The sequence below is a fragment of the Sus scrofa genome, chromosome 12 (assembly GCF_054392235.1).
Source record: "Sus scrofa isolate SSC_HxYL_T2T_F1_AM1 chromosome 12, Sscrofa_HxYL_maternal_Yorkshire_Landrace_v2.0, whole genome shotgun sequence".
In the NCBI taxonomy this organism is placed as follows: domain Eukaryota; kingdom Metazoa; phylum Chordata; class Mammalia; order Artiodactyla; family Suidae; genus Sus; species Sus scrofa.
In genome coordinates this window covers 50,714,171-50,739,058 of record NC_139394.1, presented here as the reverse complement: position 1 = coordinate 50,739,058, position 24,888 = coordinate 50,714,171, and the positions used below count along the sequence as shown (strand labels likewise).

The window sequence follows — 24,888 nt, the reverse complement described above, 5'->3', positions numbered from 1 at the left end:
ACAGACAAGGCTCGGATCTGGCGTTGCTGTGACTGTGATATACATGGGCGGCTGCAACTCTGACTAGACCCCTAGCCTGGGAACTTCCACAGGCTAGGCTGGGGCCCCAAAAAGACAAAAACAAAAAGCAAAAAACTAAAGTACGAGCCATTTGAATCTATGGGATTTGGAACAGTCTCAAAAACTCTCTATTAGCAGAGAACAACTTTACAAAAATGACCCAAGAGAGGCTTTCAAGAAGAGAATTGTTCAGGAGTTCCCATGGAGGCTCAGCAGTAACAAACCCAACGAGGATCCTTAAGGACACAGGTCTGATCCCTGGCCTCACTCAGTGGGTTAACGATCTGGTGTTGCTGTGAGCTGTGGTGTAGACCGGCAGCTGAGGCTCCGATTCGACCCCTAGCCTGGGAACTTCCATAAGCCTTGGGTGTGGCCCTGAACAGATTTAAAAAAAGAAAAAAAAGACAAGAATTGTTCAGTAGTAGTCTGAGAAGAAAGCAAGTTTCACTTCTCTTTCTGTTTAAATGACATTCTATCAACATCTCTAGGGAAGACTGGTTTCACCTTCTCTAGGGCTGCCCTCTAGCTGCCCCTCTCTATTTCCTTGTGGTTTCCTTTTTTGCTGTCTTAATTAAAAAAAAAAAATCCTTAATACTAGAAGTACTTTGAACTTCAAAGTCAGAACAGAATTGTTTAATTAAAAACTAGAAACAGTACCGTTATAACTGGGATGACTCATCTGGGACTTTATTTTAAATATATAATAGACAAGAGGAAGGTTCATAAACTCGGTGTAGATCAAAGTACAGAACCAACTACACTCTTTTCCCCTGGCAGATCAGACTTAAATTCATTAAAGATGGCTTGGAAGACCAGCGGCCTAATGCAGATGTGCAGATTTCTTCTCTTAGTGATTTTATTTCTGCCACACGAGATGACAAGTAAGTTATTATTCTTTTTGGCCTCTTTTTAGATAGAGAATATTTCAGATGAAGAAATGACTGGGGGCATTGGGAAAATCCAAAATCCAAACTGGAATGACTACAGAGTTGGTATGGCTAGGGTACAGAAGTCTGTACTGATGCAGTCAAAAATTAAATGGAAAAATGTTTTTATGGTTCTAATATTATAGGACAGGGTGAAGTATTTTGTTCTCTATAGAGCCACAGCCAGAATTTCCCAACATTTTAATGTATTTCAATACATAATCATATCTAAAATAAACCTCTGCTGTTTATTTGAACATACCACTCACACGACAATCTTTTCTGTATTTGCCCTCTCCCCAGCCTGGAAATAGCTTTTTCCTTCCTGATTTAAAAAGCAATGCACAGTCACTGTAATATAAATTAGGAAATATATGCAAGAATAAATAGAAGTAAAAAAATCCCTCCAATTCCCATCAAGAGTTTACTCAACATTTTGATGTCTATTCTTCTAGGTTTTTAAAAAATCCTAGGCAGCAATCGGTATTTTCACCAGCAGTTCATGCTTTTCTCAAAGGAAAAGTTAATGTGTTTACAGAATACATTAAAAAATGTTCTATAGGGGGCAAGCTTGTGGCAGCTCAAGTCATTTTTTAGCTTTAGTTACTAGCTTCTGAAGGAGGAAAGTAAAAACTGAAATTTACAGTACGATGAAAGGATTTCTAAAAATCAGAGGTAAAGATCAACTACTATAATCCTGATCATCCACCCACAATTTGTCTACCATACGAACCACAGATGTTTAAACATCTTCTAATTCTACTAATCTGCCAGTACAATATTTAAGCATCAGAAACGTAAGACCAAATCTGTCCATAATCTTATCTAATAATCAGAAATGCTTTCAGATCAGCCCATGTGCATATTCAACTGTGATACACTTCTGGCAACCGCTGGAGACGTACTTCACATTCTGCCCCTTCACCTGATATTACGTCTTGAGTATTTTTCCACTTTGCTCTGGTCCTTTCTTTCTCCTTTGTAAATCCCCACTCCCGCCCCCTTACTGTGCCATTTCTAACCCCTTGAAGTAAACAATTTAGGTCTGGTAACTATTTCTCCACTGTTTCCCCTATTTTTATCAATCATACTCAATACATAGGATTTTTTTCAGACTTTTCTGTGTGTGTGTGTGTGTGTGTGTGTGTGTGTGTGTGTGTGTGTGTGTGTGTGCATGGGATAATTCTGTACATTTTGTTTTCTAACCCAGTGGTTCTCAAACTTCACTGCACATTAGGATCACCTGGAGGCTTTTTACAACCCCAATGGCCAGGTTACACTGATAATAATTACGTCTGGGGATGGGGGCCAGGCATCAGTACCTTTTGGGAGATCCCCAGGTGATTTCAATGTGCAGCAAAATTTGGTAACTATCATTTGAACCTTTTCCTTCTTAAAATAATTCATTACACATCTTTTTCTTTATAAAATCATATAGGATAATATGACTTTTTTTTTCTTTTTTTTATGGCCACACCCGAGGCATACGGAAGTTCCCAGGCTAGGGGTCAAATCGGAGCTGTAGCTGCCGGCCTACACCACAGCCACAGCAACATCAGACCTGAGTCGCCTCTGTCACCTACACCACAGCTCACAGGAACGCCTGATCCCTAACCCACTGAGCAAGCCCAGGTATTGAAACTGCGTCCTCATGGACACTAGTCAGATCCTTTTCCCCTGAACCACGATGAGAACTCCTCAACATGACCATCTTTAATTGTTGCAGAGTATTTCATTATACATAATTTATTAACCACTTCCCTAATTATGGCCATTTAGATTGCTCACTCTATCTTAATAGTTTCTTCCTGCACTCCCAGGTTCTGTTTTAACTGTGAATGGGAAAACTGAAAACTATATCCTGGACACTGAGCTTGGCTTTGAAGAGTCTCTGAAATGTGCTGTTCAAAACCACACCAGAGAGGAAGAACTTCTTTGGTACCGAGGAGAGGGGAGAGTGGATCTGAAATCAGGAAACAAAATCAATTCCAGCTCTGTCTGTGTCACCTCCATCAGTGAAAATGACAATGGCATCACCTTTACCTGCAAGCTGCAGAAGAATCAGTCGGTGTCCATCTCAGTGGTGCTGAATGTCACCTGTGAGTCGGGGAAAGAAACTGCTAGGCAGCCTGGGTTGTGTGTGCTACATTAAGTGGGAGATGAAATCTGGGTCTAAAGAATATGTCCATTTTGGAGTTCTTGTCGTGGCTCAGTGGTTAACAACTCCGACTAGGAACCATGTGGTTGCCGGTTCGATCCCTGGCCTCACTCAGTGGGTTAAGGATCTGGTGTTGCTGTGAGCTGTGGTATAGGCTGCAGATGCAGCTCAGATCCTGAGTTGCTGTGGCTCTGGTGTAGGCCAGCAGCTACAGCTCCGATTGGACCCCTAGCCTGGGAACCTCCATATGCTTCAGGAGTGGCCCAAGAAATGGCAAAAAGACCAAAAAAAAAAAAAAAAAGTATGTGCATTTTAAAATTTGCTTGATATTGCAAATTGCCCTATTTATGACCCCACGACAATGCACGAGGGTGCCTATTTCTCCACACCCTCATGAGCCTAAATAGCCTCAAACTTAGAATCTTCCAGCCTGGTTTGAAATTTTATTTTCATTTGCTAAATTAAGAATGAGGGTGTTCACCTTTTCATAAATGCATTAGCCCTCTATGTCTTCTGTGAAATGCCTGTCCACGTCATTTACCCATTTTCTATTGGGTTATTTGCCTTTTTCTTATTGATTTGTATAAGAACTTTGTATATTAAGGAAATAAGCCTTTTGGCATTTTGAATTATAAGTATTCCTTCTATTTATTTTTGACATTTTAAAATATTTCTTTTTTGCCATACCAAAATTTTAAATATTTATGTATTTTAAATTACGAACCTTTTCTTTCATGGTTTCTAACTCTAGTGTTCTACTTAGAATCTTTTTTTTTTTTTTTCTCTTTAGGGCCACACCCACGGCATATGGAAGTTCCCAGGCTAGAGGTCGAAATGGAGCTACAGCTGCCAACCTGCGCCACAGCCACAGCAATGCAGGATCCTAGCTGCACCTGCGAACTATAGCTCACAGTAACATCAGATCCTTAATCCACTGAGCGAGGTCAGGGACTGAACCTGCATCCTCTTGGATCCTAGTCAGGTTTGTTAACTGCTGAGCTATGAAGGGAACTCCAACTTAGAATCTTTTAACATCACTTTAAAACCCTCAAAGATGAAGCTCTTTGATAGCTGGGTTTCAGGGACTATCTGGGGAACTATGGAGTTAGTGGTCCTTTGAATAATTCCTTATTTTTCTTTCTTTTTTATTAATGATTTTTATTTTTTAATGATTTTGATTGTATAATTCTACGGAAGTAATCATGTAGGTGGTTTGGGTGGAAAGCTGGTGCTACATGAGGGAGGTGTGGATGGTGTGGCAAGGGGTGATAAAGTGATAATATGGTGTGTGGGATGGTAGAAAGAGCTCTGGACTTGGAACCTAGTAATAAAAAGTCAAGCCATTTGACCCTGCAAGCTCAGCAAACTTTTCTGTGAAAAACCGATGCCATTGCTCCCGAGCTAAAAGGGTGGAGAAAATGCCAAGTAATCCAGCTCTGGAATCTGCTGGCATCTTCAGCCTGAGTTTCCAGAGTGAATCATTTACATGTTCCTGGGCAAAGAAGCTTTGTTTTTTATTTTCTATGAATTGATAAAATGTGGTTTTTTAACAAGCTACCTCTTGGCTACTTTGATAGCATCCAGCCTACTGTCAGGGGACCTTGGAGGTTTTACGATCCTTATAAAATGATGAGGAAACTGAGGATCAGAATGAGGCCCTAATGATCACATCTGGAGCTGAGAACAGAACACAAATCCCCAGGCTCCTAATCTAGTGCTCTTCCCATTGTACCCTCTTAAGAGATACACGGTAGAAATGTCAATAATAGGATTCAGTGGCTCAAAGAAATAATTTTCAGCTTTCCAGTCTGAATCCTCCTTTAAAACTATCTTTATAACAACCTCCTAAATATTGTTGTTGAATGTATATTAAAAAAGCAACTGGTCAGTGATTCATAATGACAGTAGCTGACACAAACTCATCAATCAACGAAGCAAAATGAGGCCATAAAATGACAAGAATATCATGTACAAAACTGAGGAAGTATTATGTATTTCTGTTATAAATGGAAGAATGAGAACTAAATGGAAGCTTGATACACTATTTGGAGGAAGACATAAAGGCATTTCTTACATACACTGTTGCTGAAAGTATAACCTGAGACCACCTCTTTTACAGTATCTATCAAAATTTAAAGTGCACCTACCCTATGACCCAATATTTCTACTTTGGGGATGTGAAGCTTGAAGGAATACATGCACATATGCATAAAGAGACCTGTTCGGGGATATTTACTGTAGCATTGTTTAGCATTTCAAAAACGAAAATAACCTGGAGTTCCCGCCGTGGCTCAGTGGTTAATGAATCCAACTAAGAACCATGAGGTTGCAGGTTCCATCCCTGGCCTTGCTCAGTGGGTTAAGGATCCGGATTGCCATGAGCTGTGGTGTAGGCCGCAGACGCGGCTTGGATCTGGCATTGCTGTGGCTGTGGTGTAGGCCAGCAGCTGCAGCTCCAATTGGACCCCTAGCCTGGGAACCTCCAAGAAAAGGCAAAAAGACAAAAAAAAAAAATAATAATAATAACCTGATGCCCATCAGAACAGAATGATTAAAGAGTCAGATGTTACACTATAGCATTCTAAAAGCAATGAGCCATATCTCTGGTTCAATGTGAATATATCTCCAAAGCATGCAAGTTATTGAGAGAAAGAAGTCCTTTTAGGTAAATCCTTCTCATCTTCCTAAAACAATACAATACATTTCCTATGGGTACATCATATGTATTTTAAAAAACAATTTGAAAAAAAGAAGATCAATAAGGATTTACATCAAACTCATAGCACTTAGTATCTCTGGGGGAGTCAGGAAACGACCAGGATGGAGTCAAGGAGGACCTTTAGCTTTATCTAAAATGTACTAATATTTTGAAAAGGGAATACTCATGTATAGCATACTCATGTATGCTTAAAAATTAATTTTAAATAGTTAAGTTAAAAGGAACAACTAACAGGGCCGGCCCATAAGTGAAATTGGTATATTACGTTCTCTATTCTCATAGTTTCCTACATATCTGAATATCACATACTGTCCTTTTGGGATATGGATACAGAATTCAAGCACATTCCAAAGAGCAACAAAATGTCATTCTTCTAAGAGAGTTATTAATAGCACGGCCTACTCAGGGTCTAATTATTCAGTGTGCAGATTTTACAAGCTCCTTTTTTCCTCCTTCTATGCCTCTCTTTCCTACTACCCTCTTTTCATGCATTTTATTGCTCTTCTGTACCTTGACCAAAAAAAAGAAAGCAAGGGGCATGGAGAAGAAGAAGAGAGTCAGCTCAACCTTTTCTTTCCCTAGATGATGGAAAGCCCAGGGAGGAGTAAGGGTTGAAATTATATGCTGAAGATAAATGTGTTAGACAATCTGTGGGTCTACGGATGTCCTTACATGGAGAAACTAAGGAGTGGCTCACAAAAGGGGATGAGAGGGACTCAAGGTCATGCTCATCTCTTATAGATGCCAGAGTTGCCAAGATTAGAGCGCCTTCTATGAGAAGGACATTATTTCTAGAGGATCACTGAGGAAATGCAAATATGCATTGGTAAATACGTGGTCAGAGCAAGTGCGGTTACATAAAATGCAAAAGCAGAGGGTATGAGACACTCTCAAACACCACGACTAGTTATAATGGTAACTAGTATTGCGCTAAATTCTTTACAGTCATTATGTCAATTAATCCTCACAGCAACTCCTGAGGTAGGTGTTATCCCACTTTTTGGATGAGGAAACTGAGCAGTTACTCAGCAGTTAAGTAACTTGCTCAAGGTCACAGCAAGAGGTGGAGATGAAATTAGGGCACATTGTAATGCCTGCTTTCTTAATATTATACTATTTCATCCAGCACCAGCACAGATTAGTTTATTATATTAGCTCTAAGAAGCAAAGACTCAAGGTTTATATTCTTGGGTGTGTTACAAAATTATCCACTTGATACAGATTCATCATTATATACATTTGTTTCACGGTTTGTCTTCCCTACCACATTAAAAGTTTTCCATTAAGTTTGAAAATGGATATATGCTATTGACCATTGTATCCCTGGTTCCTAGTCAAGTGCTTGGCCTATAGTAGGTACTCCATAAATTTTTGTCAAATGAATGAACGGCTACTTGAGATAGATGGAAGGAAGATCTTGAACACTGACAATTAACTGCTGCTTATTTGCTAATTAAACCTAAATGCTTGAGTCCTGCAGTTCCCCCGCTCCTAAGTGGAAACGACCTCCAAACAGCTGAGGAAGGCAATGATGTGAAGTTGGTCTGCAATGTGAAATCCAACCCCCAGGCTCAAATGACGTGGTACAAAGACGGGAGCATCTTGAATTTAGAGAAAGACCATCACCAGATCCAACAGACAAGTGAATATCTCCAATTGTCGATCACTAAAGTCAAGAAATCTGACAATGGAACCTACAGCTGTACTGCAATTACATTTACAGAAAGGAAGACCAAGGACTTTCACCTCATTGTCAAAGGTACCTCTCTTGCTCATTTCATTATTTATTGAAATATAGCTGATTTACAATATTGTATTATTTTCAGGTGTAGAGCATAGCAATTTAATATTTCTATAGATTATACTCCCCCCCCCCCTTTTTTGGAGATGGGTGTTCTGGTGTGGACTGGGAAGACAAATTCTAAAAGAACTGTAACACTAGATTATTACAGGAGTTCCCTTGTGGTGCAGTGGGTTAAGGATCTGGCATTGTCACTGTAGCAGCCCAGGTCACTGCTGTGGCATGCGTTTGATCCCTAGTCTGGGAAATCCCACAGGCCACAGACATGGCCCAAAAAAAGTTATTACAAAATAATGGCTATGTTTCCCTGCATTGTATAATATACCCTGTTGCTTATCTATTTTATACATAGTAGTTTGTATCTCATAATCCTATACCCATATCTTGCCCATCCCTCATTCCCTCTCCTCACTGGTATCCACTAGTTTTTTGTTTTTGTTTTTTTGTCTTTTCAGGGCCGCACCCATGGCATATGGAGGTTCCCAGGCTAGGGGTCGAATTGGAGCTGCAGCCACCGGCCTACACCACAGCCACAGCAACGCAGGATCTGAGCCATATCTGCGACCTACACCATTGCTCACAGCAATGCCAGATCCTTAACCCACTGAGCAAGGCCAGGGATCAGACCTGCAACCTCATGGTTCCTAGTCAGATTTGTTTCTGCTGTGCCACGACAAGAGCTACTCCACTAGTTTATCTGTTTCTGTCTTATTACATGCACTCATTTATTTTTTAATTTTTTGGCCACCCTATGGCATATGGAGTTCCTGAGCCAAGGATCGGATCTGAGCCACCTTTGTGACCAACACCACAGCTGTGGCAATATCGCATCTTTTTTTTTTTTTTTTTTGTCTTTTTGCCGTTTCTAGGGCCACTACCGGCATATGGAGGTTCCCAGGCTAGGGGTCGAATAGGAGCTATAGCCGCTGGCCTATACCAGAGCCACAGCAACGCAGGATCTGAACTGCGTCTGTGACCTACACCACAGCTCTCGGCAACGCCGGATCCTTAACCCATCGAGCAAGGCCAGGGATCAAACCCGCAACCTCATGGTTCCTAGTCAGATTCGTTAACCACTGCGCCAAGACAGGAACTCCAATATCGAATCCTTTAACCACTATGCCAGACAGGGGATCCAACCCGCGTCCTGACACTGCAAAAACACTACTGATCCACTGCATCACTCCTCATTTATACCTTTTTATTCCACATATAAGTAAAAACATACAGTATTTGTCTTTCTCTATCAAATGGACAGAGAGCTTAATTCTCTCTAGGTCCACTCACCATTCACAAAGGTAACTCTTTTTAAGTGATATCTAGCACTGTGCAAAATTCAGACAGATGCTCAGTAAGCATTTTTTGTGACAATAAATGATGATGATAGTTATAATTAGTAGCTAGTATTTTTTTAGAAGAATTATCTCCATCCGAGGAATTCTAGTCCTTTATTTTGGGGGAATTACTCCCACTCTATATAGGATACTGCTTTTTGAGCAAAGGTCCTTTTCTAGAATCAAGGAGTAGAAAACAGTTCTAGGTGGCTTTTGGGAGGAGTATTTCTATGAATTCTCCTAGGCAACAAAGTTTGTAGGAACTGGACTTTTGAGTCAACAGCCTAATGACGAACAGAAGAGAAGTCATAAACACATGGAGAAAAAAGATACTGACTAGATAAAAAAATGGATCTTTAAAATCACTCCTAACTCTGAAATTGTAAACTATAGGCTAATCAGAAGATAGCATGGGGGAAAATGGGAGGAAAGTTTTCTTTTTCTTGGCTTCATGTTTCCTCCACTCAGGTTTATGACCTCTGCAATCGTAAGAATAAATGAAGCTCCATTTGTCTTTCCCTCATATTTCTCATTCACACAGAAACAGAAAGGCAAGATACCTGGTGTGACAGATGCAGAAAATGCTCATGCATACATTTTCTGGTCTGCAGCCAGGATGCTAGAAGCTGCCAAACAAGCTAAGGCCCCTATATCTTGTCAGAATACCATTCACTTTGTCATTTGCCTCCCTGTGCCCACTCATTGCCTTTCTTGCCAATCCTCAGGAAGCCAATTGAATCCATGCCAGAATTGTTGGACAGGGCTCCTTATTGCGGTACCAAGAGAGTGGCTGGTGGGGAGGAAGAGCTGCTGCCAGTTGAATGCCCATCATGGTGACTACTGGCGTGTTCAGCAATTTGTCCTGCAGAGCAATGACTGTACGCTCAGGGGCTACTTGCTTTAAAAATCAAACCCACAAACTCTTGGCTAGGAAGAAATCATAATTGCTCTGTCACAGCTTGTGTGGCAAGCAGGACGCCAACCTGGCACATTAGCTTTCAGGTGGGCAGAATCCTGTTTGGGGTGGAGCTCTTCCAAACCAACAGCTTTTTCTGATTTCTTCTGCTTTATTACTTCCCTGGCTATTGGCCGCCTTAGGAGCACAAGCGCTCTGCTGCTGGGCTCAGGCTAAATGCCAGGTTTGCCTTGAGCTCTCCCAGCTTCCTAGCTCAGTGGGATAGTTTCTAAATGAGGCCATGCAAAACAGGAAGTGACATCATGGAACTTTTTTTTTTTCTTTTTCTTTTTTAGCCGCCCTGCAGCATATGGAGTTCCAGGCCAGGGATCAGATCCCAGCCTCAGTGGCAAGCTATACCACAGTTGCAGCAATGCCAGATCCTTTAACTCGCTATGCCAGGCCAGGGATCAAACCTACGTCTTGGCACTGCAGAGAAGCATGGATCTTTTCTTGAGGACAAGATTTTAGCTACATATTGGGATTATTTTACCAGAATGAATATGGAGGGAGGGGAAACACCAGGTCTAGTTATAAATAAGAGAGTAAAGGAGCTCTCACTGGGGACACGGGTATTGGCGTAGTCAGTTCAATCCTCAGCTGGTACAGTGGGTTAAGGATCTGGAGTTGCCACAGCTATGGCTTATCAGGGCAGAATAATAAATAAATAAATAAATAAGAGAGTAAAGGAGAAAGATGCAGTTACACTTGCCAAACTCACTCTCATGAGTAACTTGGAACCCAAAGTGAGTCAGTGGGTGGGGCAGTTTATTTCAGTTTGTTTATGGAGTGAAAGCTGTCACAGGTGGCTTCATTATTCAGCTTGGTAAAAATATTCTGATATGTGACTGAATTCTGATTTTTCCCCTAATTATGCCACTTTCGCCTCCTCTTCATTTTGACATCTTCCCTTGGCATTGCAAGTAGAGGGGGTCCCCAGTAAGAGGCCCTTTGGTGCTGACTATCACAGTCAGGGCTTACAAGAAGTCCCACAGAGCAGAGTTTTTCCAGAGGGTTGATGCACCCCATACCCTGATAAGAATAATTTGTAGCAACACCCAAAAGACAGCAAGAGTAAAAGATGTTAATCTACTTACTTCCTAAAATTATTCTAAGCAGGAACTAGAGACATAATGGAGAAAAAAAAAAAAGAAAAACAATTAAAAGGTAAGTGGTTAGGGTGTCAAAGAATTATAGGGAGATAAATCCTATTTCCTAATCTTGGGGCATATAGCATTTGGGCTTTGAAATTAAAAGTTTTCTCTTCCGCTTCTCCTTTCCTTTCATCCCTCAGAGACCATCTCATGACTCTTTGGCCGTTATAACACTATCTCGATCTGTAGTTTCTCTGTTGTTTTAATGTCTGCCTCTCTCACTAGACTATAAGCTCTCCAGAATCAGAAGCTTCCATGCCTGAGAACAGCACCTAACACACAGTAGTCATTTAGCAAAAATTTGTTGATTGCACTCAGTCCACAAACTCAATTGTACAAAAACCCTATAAATTCCAAAAAATTTATCATATCCATGATTAGAGACCCTTTGCCTCCTGCAGTGGCATTAGAATCCAGGGGCTTAGAGTCTATTTATTTATTTACTTATGTATTTATTTATTTACCTTTTTATGGCCGCACCCAAGGCATATGGAGGTTCCCAGCCTAGGGGTCGAATTGTAGCTGTAGTCACCGGCCTACACCACAGCCACAGCAATGCGGGACCTGAACCGCATCTGTGACCTACACTGCAGCTCACTGTAATGCCGGATCCTTAACCCACTGAGCCAAGCCAGGGAATGAACCTGAGTCCTCATGGATGCTAGTCAGATTCATTTCCGCTGAGCCAGGGAACTCCTAGAGTCATTTAAATACTTTTGATGACCTTAAGCACTCTTACTTTTTAAAGTTTCATCCCACACCATATCAAACATATTAAAATGAAGCACACTGGAGTTCCTGTTGTGGTGCAGAGGAAACAAATCCGACTAGGAACCATGAAGTTGCAGGTTTGATCCCTGGCCTTGCTCAGTGGGTTGGGGACCCGGCGTTGCCGTGAGCTGTGGTGTAGGTTGCAGACACCGCTCGGATCCCGCATTGCTGTGGCTCTGGCGTAGGCTGGCAGCTACAGCTCTGATGAGACCCCTAGCCTGGGAACCTCCATATGCCGCGGGTGCAGCCCTTAAAAAGAAAAAGATAAAATAAAGCACGTTAAGTATACTTTTTTGCTGTCAAATTTTTTAAAGAATATCTATAACTTGGATACATTTTGAATTTTATTATAAATAAGTTATTAATTTGGTTAATACGTTATAAACATTACTATCGTTATCATTTAACCGCTGGGTTATAGTTGACATAACCACTTAAACACATCAATTTTGATTAATTTTGCCACTTTTTATTTTGGAGCCGATACTTTTTTCAGGTCTCAAATATTTTCATAGGCTCTTGGAAAGCTGACAAGCACAGGCATTATACCTGTAGTATAAAATAGCTCTGCGCTTACCTGGTGTTCAGAAAACAAGGGAATGGGCTTTCATTTCTAGGTTGTCATGGTTGCTGCTGCTGTCTTCCTAGCCCAAGTTAGAAGCAGACCTTCTGTTCTTCCGTATCATTTAGACAGAGATGAAAATATTTACCAAGGTTGGGAAGACTGATGCTTAGAGTTCTACTTCCCTAAGGACACTCTGCAGCCACCCTGGGTTACATCTTGTCACCTGCTTGGGGCACTACCACAGCAAAGCAAAAAGAGTTCCTCTGCTCCTGAGACCCACAGACCTCTCTCTCCTTAGTCTAGCAGTTTCCTCACCTTTTCTCTTCTTGCTCTCAAAACCTTCCTCCCTCTCTTTCTCACTCAGGGATTCCTCCCAATATCTTTTGGGCTTTTCAAAAGGCAGGAAAAACCATTGATTTCAGCCTACTTCTCCATTCTGCACAGCAAAAATTACAGATGAAGAAAGCACAAAATGCTCTGACTACCTGCTTTGGGGCAGTTATTCATATTACAACAAATTTTCCTCCTACAGAATCTCATACTGAGTGAAATGAGCCAGAAAGACAAAGACAAATACCATATGATATCACTTATAACTGGAATCTAATATCCAGCACAAATGAACATCTCCTCAGAAAAGAAAATCACGGACTTGGAAAAGAGACTTGTGGCTGCCTGATGGGAGGGGGAGGGAGTGGGAGGGATCGGGAGCTTGGGCTTATCAGACACAACTTAGAATAGATTTACAAGGAGATCCTGCTGAATAGCATTGAGAACTTTGTCTAGATACTCATGTTGCAACAGAAGAAAGGGTGGGGGAGAAAATGTAAAAAAAAAAAAAAATTTTCCTCCTATAGAGGAATGGATTCAAAACCTGTCTCTGCTATTAACTAGTTCTGTAATTTTGAACAAGTAAACTAATTTCTCAAAGCCCCTGGCTCTCACCTGTAAAGTGAGGATGATAATATTTTTTATTTTTTTTGGTTTAGAGAATTTAATTAAGAGGATGAAAAATGGTAAGCACAAGGCACCATGGCTGAGACATAGAAGTACGTAAATTAGAAGCATATAAATGTTAGTTTCTCATTTCTTGTGTTTGTATTTCCAATAGATAAAGCTGTGACTATACCAATAGAACCCATTGTTGCTGCATGTATTGTGGTCTTTCTGACATTGTGCTTTGGACTACTTGCTCGAAGAAAAAGAATAATGAAGGTATCTAAGTATTCTAACCTAAAAGGTCATCTAAATAAGAAATTCCTGGAGTTCCCGTCATGGCTCAGTGGTTAACGAATCCTACTAGGAACCATGAGGTTGCAGGTTCCATCCCTGGCCTTGCTCAGTGGGTTAAGGATCTGGCGTTGCTGTGAGCTGTGGTGTAGGCTGCAGATGCGGCTCGGATCACACATTGCTGTGGCTGTGGTGTAGGCCGGCAGCTACAGCTCCATTAGACCCCTGCCTGGCCTGGGAACCTCCATATGCCGAGGGAGCGGCCCTAGAAAAGTCAAAAAGACAAAGTAAATGAAGAAAGAAAGAAGAAGTTCCTGATGGTCTAGTGGTTAAGACGTGGCATTTTCACCACTGCAGCCTGGATTCAATCCTTGGCCTGGGAACTGAGATCCCACATTAAGCCACTGCACACCACCACCACAATAAAAAAGTCATCTAAATAAAGGCAGAGAACTGGCTGTATAAATGACTATAGAGTTAGGAACTACAATCTAGTCTGTCTTCCAAGAGATCTGAAATGGAAGTTGCTCGAGGGAATAAAAACTGCATTATCATGAGTACAGCTTTACAAAGAAGAGAAGTGAAAAATATGGACAAGACCTGAATGAAAATAACTGTGGAGTTAGAAATAGGGGCTGATTTTTCTCCCATTTAAATTTCTCTTTATTGTTGCTATGGTGCCTTTGGTACAATAAATAAATATAGAGAGGCACATCTGCTCTGGATTCAGAGACATGCAGGAAAAAGATGGCTCTTGCTGCTCACCTCTTGAGTACAGCCATAGGCCCTGGTGGCGGCAGGCTGGAGTTTGAACTGTTGAATGGTTAACCTTGTTGGTTATTAGCATGGTGCAGAGTATCTGCATGCACGGGTTAATGCTATGTATCCGACTCCACCAGCTAATCTACTGCCAAAGGGCAGCAAATACGGCAGAAAGCCTCTATGAAAAGGCCAGGGTGGCCTAGGCTGAGTTCTTGGACCAGCTAGAGGCATTCATCTTTGAAACATATGGTAACTGGATATTATTCAGGTCAACAATGTCTCCCAAGAAGAAATTCACCCCCCCATTCCAATCCAAAGCAACTTTTCTCCTGCAAAAAAATAAATATTCAACTATCTAAGAATCCTAGAAGCATTTTGATTTAGGAATTACATCTTCTCAGGAGAGGGAGGAAGTGGGAGGGATTGGGAGCTTGGGGTTATCAGATACAACTTAGAATAGATTTACAAGGAGATCCTGCTGAGTAGCATTGAGAACTATGTCTAGATACTCATATTGCAACAGAACAAAGGGTGGGGGAAAAACGTATACATGTTAGGATAACTTGATCCCCATGCTGTATAGCAGGAAAAAAATAAAAAAATAATAATAATAAAAAAAGAACTACATCTTCTCTCGGGAAAATAAAAATGATTAATGTGGTCAAAGAAATAAGACCTAGACCCAGTGGTGTATATTTTTTTAGGTAGACAATTAACAGATATTTGAGTTTCTTGTCCCTTGAGCCACCCTGATGCCTTCAAAATCCATGAGCCTTAACAAAACAGGCAAACTCACTGCCCTTGTGTTTGTTTTTAGCTGTGCATAAAGGATAAAGCTCCTCAAAACGGAACAGCTCTGTAAGTACTCTGCACTGGGGCCCATGAGTTTCCATAAGCAGATGGGTAGCAGTGGTATGCATCACAAAGCCCACCCCAGGCAAACTCCTCCTGAGATGGGAGGTGCTAGAAGGTGAAGTGGTTCAGAGAAGAATGGAGGGTGAAGAAGTCAGAGACAGACAGGTAAGGCTGGGTTGAAAGGCTGCTTAGAACTGAGAATACCTTTGGTCTTAAGCCTACTCTCTCTTTAAGCAATTTTGAGGCAATGCTTGTGCAACTGCCTTTTATTGCCACGCAACATAAATGCATAAATGTCTGAAAGGGCTTGCCCTGAGGGAAGCCACCCTGTATGCTCCTTCACAACCAGGTCAGAAGCCACATTCCTCATCCTAAATACTGCCTTCTCTTTGGAGATTCCTTTTTTTTTTTTTTTTTTTTTTGTCTTTTTGACTTTTTTCTAGAGCTCCTGCAGCATATGGAGGTTCCCAGGCTAAGGGTCCAATAGGAGCTACAGCGGCTGGCCTATGCCAGAGCCACAGCAACGCAGAATCCGAGCCACGTCTGCAACCTACACCTCAGCTCACGGCAACGCCGGATCCTTAACCCACTGAGCAAGGCCATGGATGGAACCCGCAACCTCATGGTTCCTAGTCAGATTCATTAACCACTGAGCCACGAAAGGAACTCTTTGGAGATTCTTTTAGTCTGTTGGCTCCAGCTTACATGAAGTGGGCAGTGGGTAAAAAGAACAGAGACATTCTTTCGAAGAGCATGATTTTGTTTTGAACTTTTCTCCTTGGTGTCATGATGATCAGTATAATTAATTTCTCCATTCATTTCAGATGAGAAAGCTCAGATGCCATCTAATACGGCAGGAATTTTACATCAGGACCTCCCTGATTTATGAAGTCCCATCTGTATTTATTGCTATTATTAAATTCATTCCTGTCAAACTGTCAGAGGTTATGAAGAAGCAGTTCATTATGCACTTAGCAGTAGTTGCTATGACTAATTTGATATACTTGCAGAACACTTTCAGGAAGAAAGCTGTTAAGAATGAAAAGTAAGATTTTGTTAAGTCTTCTCCTTGAAGGATATGTTAATGAATTGAAATTTCTTCCAAAAATGTTGGTAACCATTTATATTTAGGGTGTATATTTTTCTAGGTAGGAGATTAACAGACATTTGGGTTTCACAAATCAATGCACTATCGGAAAAAAAGGGGGGGAGTTGGGAGGCAACATAGAGTGATCAATTTCTGAAGTTGCCAAGGAAGCACATAAGTAATATCAATTATATCTACCTTCACTGTCATTTCATAAAAGAAATGTTTCAGGACTAAAAAAGGAAGGCTATAATCTCAGAATATCTAAGATACTCTTTTAAATGGAAAAAAAATCAGTATTATAAAAAAAAACCCTCAACATATGTCCTTATTTTTCTCATCTCATCATGGTTGACAGTCACAAACTTCATGAGCTTTATGTGGTGATGAAAATGAAAACAGCAGGGGATGGGGGCTGGCCAGAATGTTTGTTTCCAAGTGTCCTTTGCCCTTTTGGCATAGCCATTTGCATAGATCCAGATATATTATGAATCAGCCTATACTCTTCTCATATACCTAAATTTAAAATTGCACCTCCTTTATAACTTATCACTGACTTTCCCCATTTTCGTTCTTTCTTCTTCTTCTTTTCCCATAAGAGCCTCTGCTTCACTTTCCCACACAACTGGGGTGGGTTATGGGAGAGGCAGCCCTGGACAGAAGCATCTCTGATGTCTCTGCTGTGCTCTCATTCCATCTTAGAAAAAAAATTTTTTTTTCGTCTAATCTTGCAAGAGCTAAATGTGCCACAGCACACGTGCGCAACATAGAGAAGGAGAAAGGGAGAGGGAGGGAGGGAGGGGGAGAGAGAGAGAGAAGGAGAGAGAGAATCTTCTGCCAGACAGGTGGTAAAAAGCCCCTTGTTGCCTTAGAAGAAAAGAGAAGAAATGAGCAGAATGTATGAAATCTTAACGATCTGGTTGCTAAGAAGAACAGACACATCCTCCTGCTAGAGTCCTCTTTGCTTCCTTGGAAATATCAGCATGAAATGGAGAGAAAGGAGACCACTGAAGACTGGTTTACAGATTTCTCTGTCTTCTTGAAGGCCCCAGCAGGGTTTGCGGGGAAGACTTCAGATCTCGTACCTCATTCGGGACTTCTCAGACTGGAATTTGGAAGCCCTATAAAAATGCTGTAAGGATAAGATAGGAGGATTGTGAAAATAGGAAAGGTTAGATCAATGAAGTTAAGGACTTCCTGTTGTGGCTCAGTGGTTAATGAACCTGACCAGGATCCATGAAGGGCTCGATCCCTGGCCTCACTCAGTGGGCTGGGAATCTGGTGTTGCCATGAGCTGTGGTGTAGGTCACAGAAGCAGCTCAGATCCGGCATTGCTGTGGCTGCGGTGAAGGCTGGCAGCTACAGCTCTGATTCAACCCCTAGTCTGGAAACTTCCGTATGCTGCGGGTGCGGCCCTAAAAAAGACAAAAGACAAATAAATAAACAAATAAATAAATAAAGATAATGAAGTAGAAGCCTAAGGACTATGAGGAAGAAATAGAGCTCAGGCAATGGTGAGTTGGGATAGTTTAAAATCAAAGAGGAAACAGAAGAATTTACATATCTAACTGGACTTGGAATCAAGTCAGGAGACCTGAGTTCCAGTCTTGGCTGTGTTACCTTGGGCAAGTCTTTTTCCCTCTCTTGGGTCTTTGGAAAATGAGGAGGTAGGATTAGGGATAAATTTCATCTTAGCTTGAAAATTCTATGATTCTCAAAAGATTCCCATATAGTTCAGTTAAATGCTGGAAGGAGTTGGCAAGAAAGACTGAATATGTAACACCTTTGCCCCACCTAGTAGAATTATGAATCAGCTTTGTACTAGGACATATAATAATCATGAGAATTACAAGTCATCAAGAAAGAGTTTCTTCACCCTTATAAAATGCAGTGACCTTGTACATTAGCACAGACAGGAAACTTAACTAGTTTTAACAGAGTACAGCAACATTCCAAATGATCTTTGCCTTTCATTTTGCCTTACTGTTTTGAAAAAAACAAACAGTCTATATTAAAAACTATGTCTGTTATTTGAAATCAGAGGTTCAGGAATGAGGTCAGTATCACTCCACTTCTGACGACATACGGAGAATTTATTTTGCTGAGTAAAGGGAACTTAAAACAATCTTAGTTGGAAGGCCTTTTGAAAATGTCACAACATGGAGTTCCCATTGTGGCGCAGTGGTTAACGAATCCGAGGTTGCGGGTTCAGTCCCTGCCCTTGCTCAGTGGGTTAACGATCCGGCGATCCGGCGTTGCCGTGAGCTGTGGTGTAGGTTGCAGACGCGGCTCGGATCCCGCGTTGCTGTGGCTCTGGCATAGGCAGGTGGCTACAGCTCTGATTCGACCCCTAGCCTGGGAACCTCCATATGCCGCGGGAGCGGCCCAAGAAATGGCAAAAAGACAAAAAAAAAAAAAAAAAAAAGAAAGAAAGAAAATGTCACAACACTCCTTGAGATAATTTCAGATATCCTATAGTACTGCAGAATTGGAGCTAAGAATTGCTGCCCTAAATATTTGCTTGTCCTTCTGATGATCATAATCACCAAGTATTACTTTTTGCCAAAGGGTCTGCATAGATAATATCCTGTGGTTGCAACAACCCTAACAGGAAGGTATCAGAAATCCAATTTTATAGATGAGGAAATTGAGGATTGATTAGAGAAAGAAAATAACGTGTTCAAACTCATACAACTAGCAGGAAGTGTAGTTGGGATTCAAACCCAAAGTAGTCTGACCCTGACCCCAGAGTTCATGGTCCTTCCTCTACACTGAACTGTCTTAGAGCCAAAGCATAAGGATAAAGAACTGGAATGTGACTGAGAACATCCTACTTCTTTAGGAGTTTGGGTTGGGGCTTGTAGCAGAGATATTCATCATTCATTCAATATCCTTGTTTTTTTGTTTTGTTTTGTTTTGTTTTTGTCTTTTTGCTATTTCTTTGGGCCGCTCCCGCGGCATATGGAGGTTCCCAGGCTAGGGGTCGAATCGGAGCTGTAGCCATTGGCCTACGCCAGAGCCACAGCAACGCAGGATCCGAGCCGCGTCTGCGACCTACACCACAGCTCACGGCAACGCCGGATCGTTAACCCACTGAGCAAGGCCAGGGATCAAACCTGCAGCCTCATGGTTCCTAGTCGGATTCGTTAACCACTGCGCCACTACGGGAACTCCCATTCAATATCCTTGTGCTCTTCACATTTCCCTGTACTCTTGCCGTTTGCTAGCCCATTGGACTAGTTCTAGTCAAGGGGCCATCGATAGAATTAATGGTGTCACTTCTGGACCAAGCAGAGCAGAATGGGTGCATGCTCCTTAATTTCTTTCTTCCTCTGACATGTCAACTGTGGCTAAATGTTAATGCATCTGTCAGCATGGAATTCAGAATAACACGGTGGAACAGAGCTACTTGCTCACATGTAAGTGAGAAAAGGACCCTTGCGTTAAAATCCTAGACTTCAGGGTTCATTTGTTACTGCAGCATAACTTAGGCTATTCTGACTAAGACAGGTATATTCATTGGCATAATTCAAAACTCATAAAATTTTCATTCTAATAAGAATTCAGGAGAAAGTTTAATCTAATTTAATGAGACAAGGTTTAATTTCAAGCAAGTTCATAATAAACCCTGCTCCTCCCACCAGGGACCCTGAATTATATAAAATACTAAATAACCTGTGATAAAATCATATTTTTCCCTTTGAATAGTCTTACATCTTTTGACAACACATCTTTAAGGAAATTAGGCAGCAGTAGTGCAAGCCAGAAAAAATAATTAATTTGTTTCATTTTATTAAAGAAGATAAATTATACTCAATCTCATGCCAGTGACTATAGAAAACAAAAATCTATAATTAAGTCAATAACAAATTCCTTAACATTCAGGTAATCTTTTTTCAAGAGCCTGTCTCTGTGTCAAGCTTTGTTATACGCCTAACAACTTAGATCATGGGTAGTTTTCGCTTATGTAACACTAGAAAACACGAAGGACACTACTGTGAATTCCCAAAAACCTGAGTTCTCAGAGAACTGTGTACACATTAAGAAAAAATTGGGAGTTCCCATGGTGGCGCAGCATTAACAAACCCAACTAGTATCCATAAGGACAAGGGTTTGATCACTGGCCTTGCTCAGTGGGATAAGGATCTGGCATTGCCAAGAGCTGTGGTATAGGCTGGAAGCTACCTACAGCTCTGATTTGACCCCTAGCCTGGGAACTTCCACATGCTGCCGGGGTGGCCCTAAAAAAAAAATAATAATAATGGAGATCTGGTGTATCTGCCAACAGATTCTTATATTAAAGTGTTGCTGTGGAAACGCATGGATTATTTGTCTTTATTTCTTCAGACAATCTTGGTAGTAACAACAGTACCAGCCTCTGTTTAAATTATAGGTATCGGAGTTCCCGGCGTGGCGCAGTGGTTAACGAATCCGACTAGGAACCATGAGGTTGTGGGTTCGGTCCCTGCCCTTGCTCAGTGGGTTAACGATCCAGCGTTGCCGTGAGCTGTGGTGTAGGTTGCAGACGTGGCTCGGATCCCGCGTTGCTGTGGCTCTGGCGTAGGCCAGTGGCTACAGCTCCAATTCGACCCCTAGCCTGGGAACCTCCATATGCCACAGGAGCGGCCCAAAGAAATAGCAAAAAGACAAAAAAAAAAAAAAAAAGAAAGAAATTATAGGTATTAATGGCAATCTCTTACATTTTCAAGTTACCTTATAGCTTATAAACATTTTACACATATCTTGTTTGATTCGCACAAGCCCTCTGTGAGACAGATAGGGATGTCATTATTTATGACGTGCAACCGAAGATGCTAAAGTTCAGAACGGTTAAGTGATGGATCCAAGGTTACACAGCTTGTATGAAGGAGTCACTCCTCCCATTACCCCAACTTTTGGATCCACATAAGTATGACAATTGCTCTCTTTTGTACAGGACAATCATTCAGCTTTGTGGGTAATTGCTGTATGCCAGTAAGAATGGAGATAGAAGATGAGAAATTCAACTATCACATACAATTTTCAGACTTTTCAAAACTGAGTTCTCTGAGTTACCTAAAGTATAGTGACATCATACAATAATTACATAAGTACTTACTCTGTACTACCCTAAATACCTTACGTATAACTCAATCTTTATAACAATCAAATAACAAGGGTCCTATTTTTATCACACTCATTTTATAAGGGAGGGAAACTGAGGCACAGAAATTTAAGTCATATGTCCTGGGTCACACAGCTTGTTAGTGGCTAAATCAGAATTCAGACCAATGTGGATAAATTTAGACCAAATGGTTCCTGGGTCCTTAACCATTAAGTAAAATTGCCTCTTAGATTAAGAACTAACTTGCATACTACTTCCTATATGGCAGGAACAAACACATATAAACTCATTTAATCCCTATTAGTGACACATACAACGTTTTAATTCAAATAGAAATTAGATACAGAGAGATAGAGAAGAAAAAGAGGATGGGTTCAAAAAAGAGGGAGAGGAGTTCCTGTCATGGCTCAGCGGAAATGAATCTGACTAGTATTCATGAGGACGCAGGTTTGATCCCTGGCCTCACTCAGTGGGTTAAAGATCTGGCATTGCTGTGGCTGTAGTGTAGGCCAAAAGCTGTAGCTCCGATTCGACCCTTAGCCTGGGAACCTCCATACGCTGCAGGTGCAGACCTATTAAAAAAAAAAAAAGACAAAAATTAAAAGAAAATTTTTAAAAGGAGGGAGAGACAGACAGACAAGAAGAACAACTTAAAAGTGGCTGAAAGGAGGCCTGCCATTCAACTCAAAGAACACGTGCCCTGATGTGACAATGAGATGAGGAGGAAATCGAGTCCCCTTGCCAGTCCAAGTTCCCTTGTGGCTCTCAAAGTGTGAGCATCTTGTGTGCTGAGGGTGAATCTAGTGTTCATGGATTTGCCAACTATTTCATTGATCAAAGAAGCACAATCTCTTCCCACACTGGAATAAAAACTTGTTCTGCTGTGCTTATTAAAAGGAGGTGTTTGGATCTCTGTGAAGTGATGTTTTCCCAAGGAACTTCCAAGGATAGTTCTAACTGTAATCAATTTTTTCCTGACTTTGGAACTTAAACCCTGAGTAAGCCGCAATCCACTTGTATCATTGAACATGACCAGGGCCAAAAGGAGTAGCTGGATTCCTGCAGATTGCAACACAACTCTGCTGTGTATGTTCAACGTTGCTCATGGAAAAGTTTCAGCTCTCAGATATACATGAAGTTACCAGATGTACAAACAATTGCTTCAAAAAACAGCCCTCGGGAGAGGACAAGATGGCGGAGGAGTAGGGGGACACGCTCGCCCTCTCCCACAAACACAACAAAAAAAGCACATCTACAGAAGAAATGACTCACACAGAACAACAACCAATTGCTGGCAGAGGAACCTAAACTCCAATAACGGCAAGAAGTTCGTGACATTATTGGGCAGAACGGGAGAAAAGAGGAGAGTGAGAGAAGGTGAATCCGAGCGGGACGGGCGCTCCCGAAAGGGAACTGCGGAGGAGAAAGGGATCCCGCACCCTGGAAAGTCTCCTACCGGGGGAAAGATCAAACGAACCGGAGGAATCTCCAGATGCAGAGAAGAGTGTAGCAGTAAGTCGGAGTACGGAAAAACGATCAAGAACCCAACGGACCATCTGAACTACGGGCACAGTCACCAAAAATTGAGACGCCTGGGTGGGGGCTGGGCACCGAATCCTCGGCTCCAGAGGTTAGTCCCCGGGAAAGGGCCGGGGGACGCCTGGGTGGGGGCTGGGCACCGAGACCTCAGCTCTGAAGGTTGGTCCCCGAGAGGGGGCCGGGGGACGCCTGGGTTGGGGCTGGGCACCGAGACCTCGCCTCCGAAGGTTAGTCCCCAAGAAAGGGCCGGGGGACGCCTGGGGGGGGGGGGGCTGGGCACCGAGACCTCGGCTCCAGAGATTAGTCCCCGGGCTAGGGGGGCGGGGCAGAGCGGAAACTGCTTGGGAGGTCTCTAAACCATTTGACGGGGCAGAGACTGCCTGGGAGACTAGAAAACAAAGCTGTCGGCAGAGGAAGGGAGCAATACTCTAGGGGCGGGGAAGTGGAAAGCCGCCTCAGAGGGAACCTGGGAGAAGAGCCTGGTCTGCGCCCGTGCTGGGGAGCGGAGAGAAGAAGGGGTGGGTCCCCATAGAATACCCCCCACGCCACAGCAAGCTTACAGGCCCGCTAGCTAGCAGAAAGCTGTGCTTCCCAGTGCATTCCCTCCCCCCACCCCCGCCACCCCCTACGCTCTCGCGGAACCTGGGGCTGCCTGCCATCCAGGAGGGCTGGCCTCAACAATTGCCTGAAGCCTACCACCGCAGGGGCTCTCCCTGCACAGGCCTGCTTGCCCTTTGGAGGGGCTACACTTCCACAGAGCAGCACCAAACACCACCAGCCCCCTAGAAAAGGCCTGCAGCCCAGAAAAGCTAGAACAAGCCTAGCCAGGCCGTGAATAGATCGACCTAATTCTCCGACGGTTTTTCTGAGACGGGCTCCCCCGGGGAGGAGCCTCTTGAGTCTCCAAGGGCCTTGCTACACGCCCAAGACCCCAGGGGGTGCTAAGACCTAGTGGACCAGCTGCATAGGACTGCCAGCTCCAGGCAGGACCCCCTGCAGCCCAGAAAAGCTGCAACAAGCCTGGCCGAATTGGGAAAAGATCTCAGACGGTCTTTCTGAGTCGGGCTGTCCTGGGGAGGAGCCTCTTGAGTCTCCAAGGGCCCTGCTACCCGCCCAAGACCCCAAGGGGTGCTGAGACCTAGTGGACCAGCTGCATAGGACTGCCAGCTCCAGGCAGGACCCCCTGCAGCCCAGAAAAGCTGCAACAAGCCTGGCCGAATCGGGAAAAGATCTCAGACGGTCTTTCTGAGTCGGGCTGTCCTGGGGAGGAGCCTCTTGAGCCTCCAAGGGCCCTGCTACCCGCCCAAGACCCCAAGGGGTGCTGAGACCTAGTGGACCAGCTGCATAGGACTGCCAGCTCCAGGCAGGACCCCCTGCAGCCCAGAAAAGCTGCAACAAGCCTGGCCGAATCGGGAAAAGATCTCAGACGGTCTTTCTGAGTCGGGCTGTCCTGGGGAGGAGCCTCTTGAGCCTCCAAGGGCCCTGCTACCCGCCCAAGACCCCAGGGGGTGCTGAGACCTAGTGGACCAGCTGCATAGGACTGCCAGCTCCAGGCAGGACCCCCTGCGCCCAGAAAAGCTGCAACAAGCCTGGCCGAATCGGGAAAAGATCTCAAACGGTCTTTCTGAATCGGGCTGCCCTGGGGAGGAGCCTCTTGAGTCTCCAAGGGCCCTGCTACCCGCCCAAGACCCCAAGGGGTGCTGAGACCTAGTGGACCAGCTGCATAGGACTGCCAGCTCCAGGCAGGACCCCCTGCAGCCCAGAAAAGCTGCAACAAGCCTGGCCGACTTGGGAAAAGATCTCAGACGGTCTTTCTGAGTCGGGCTGTCCTGGGGAGGAGCCTCTTGAGCCTCCAAGGGCCCTGCTAC

General features: G+C 43.0%; 1 protein-coding gene and 1 long non-coding RNA gene across 4 annotated transcripts in view; one reads left to right on the top strand and one right to left on the bottom strand.

Annotated features, from left to right (window-relative positions):
* The window catches only part of LOC106505486 (uncharacterized), a 67,468-nt gene that overhangs the window by 24,172 nt on the left and 18,408 nt on the right, over positions 1 to 24,888 (bottom strand). The gene's annotated exons all lie outside the window — the stretch shown is intronic.
* On the top strand, positions 809 to 16,231 carry TMIGD1 (transmembrane and immunoglobulin domain containing 1). Of its 2 annotated transcripts, XM_021067525.2 has the most exons (6): positions 809 to 941; positions 2,807 to 3,085; positions 7,344 to 7,622; positions 13,555 to 13,658; positions 15,253 to 15,293; positions 16,115 to 16,231. In XM_021067525.2, the coding sequence occupies exons 1-6, from the start codon at positions 860 to 862 to the stop codon at positions 16,116 to 16,118; spliced, it is 789 nt and encodes a 262-aa protein (XP_020923184.1). In that variant the 5' UTR covers positions 809 to 859; the 3' UTR covers positions 16,119 to 16,231. The 2 variants fall into 2 exon arrangements, with proteins under 2 accessions (XP_020923184.1, XP_084841839.1); XM_084985713.1 differs by lacking the exon at positions 16,115 to 16,231 and having other exon boundaries at positions 15,253 to 15,390.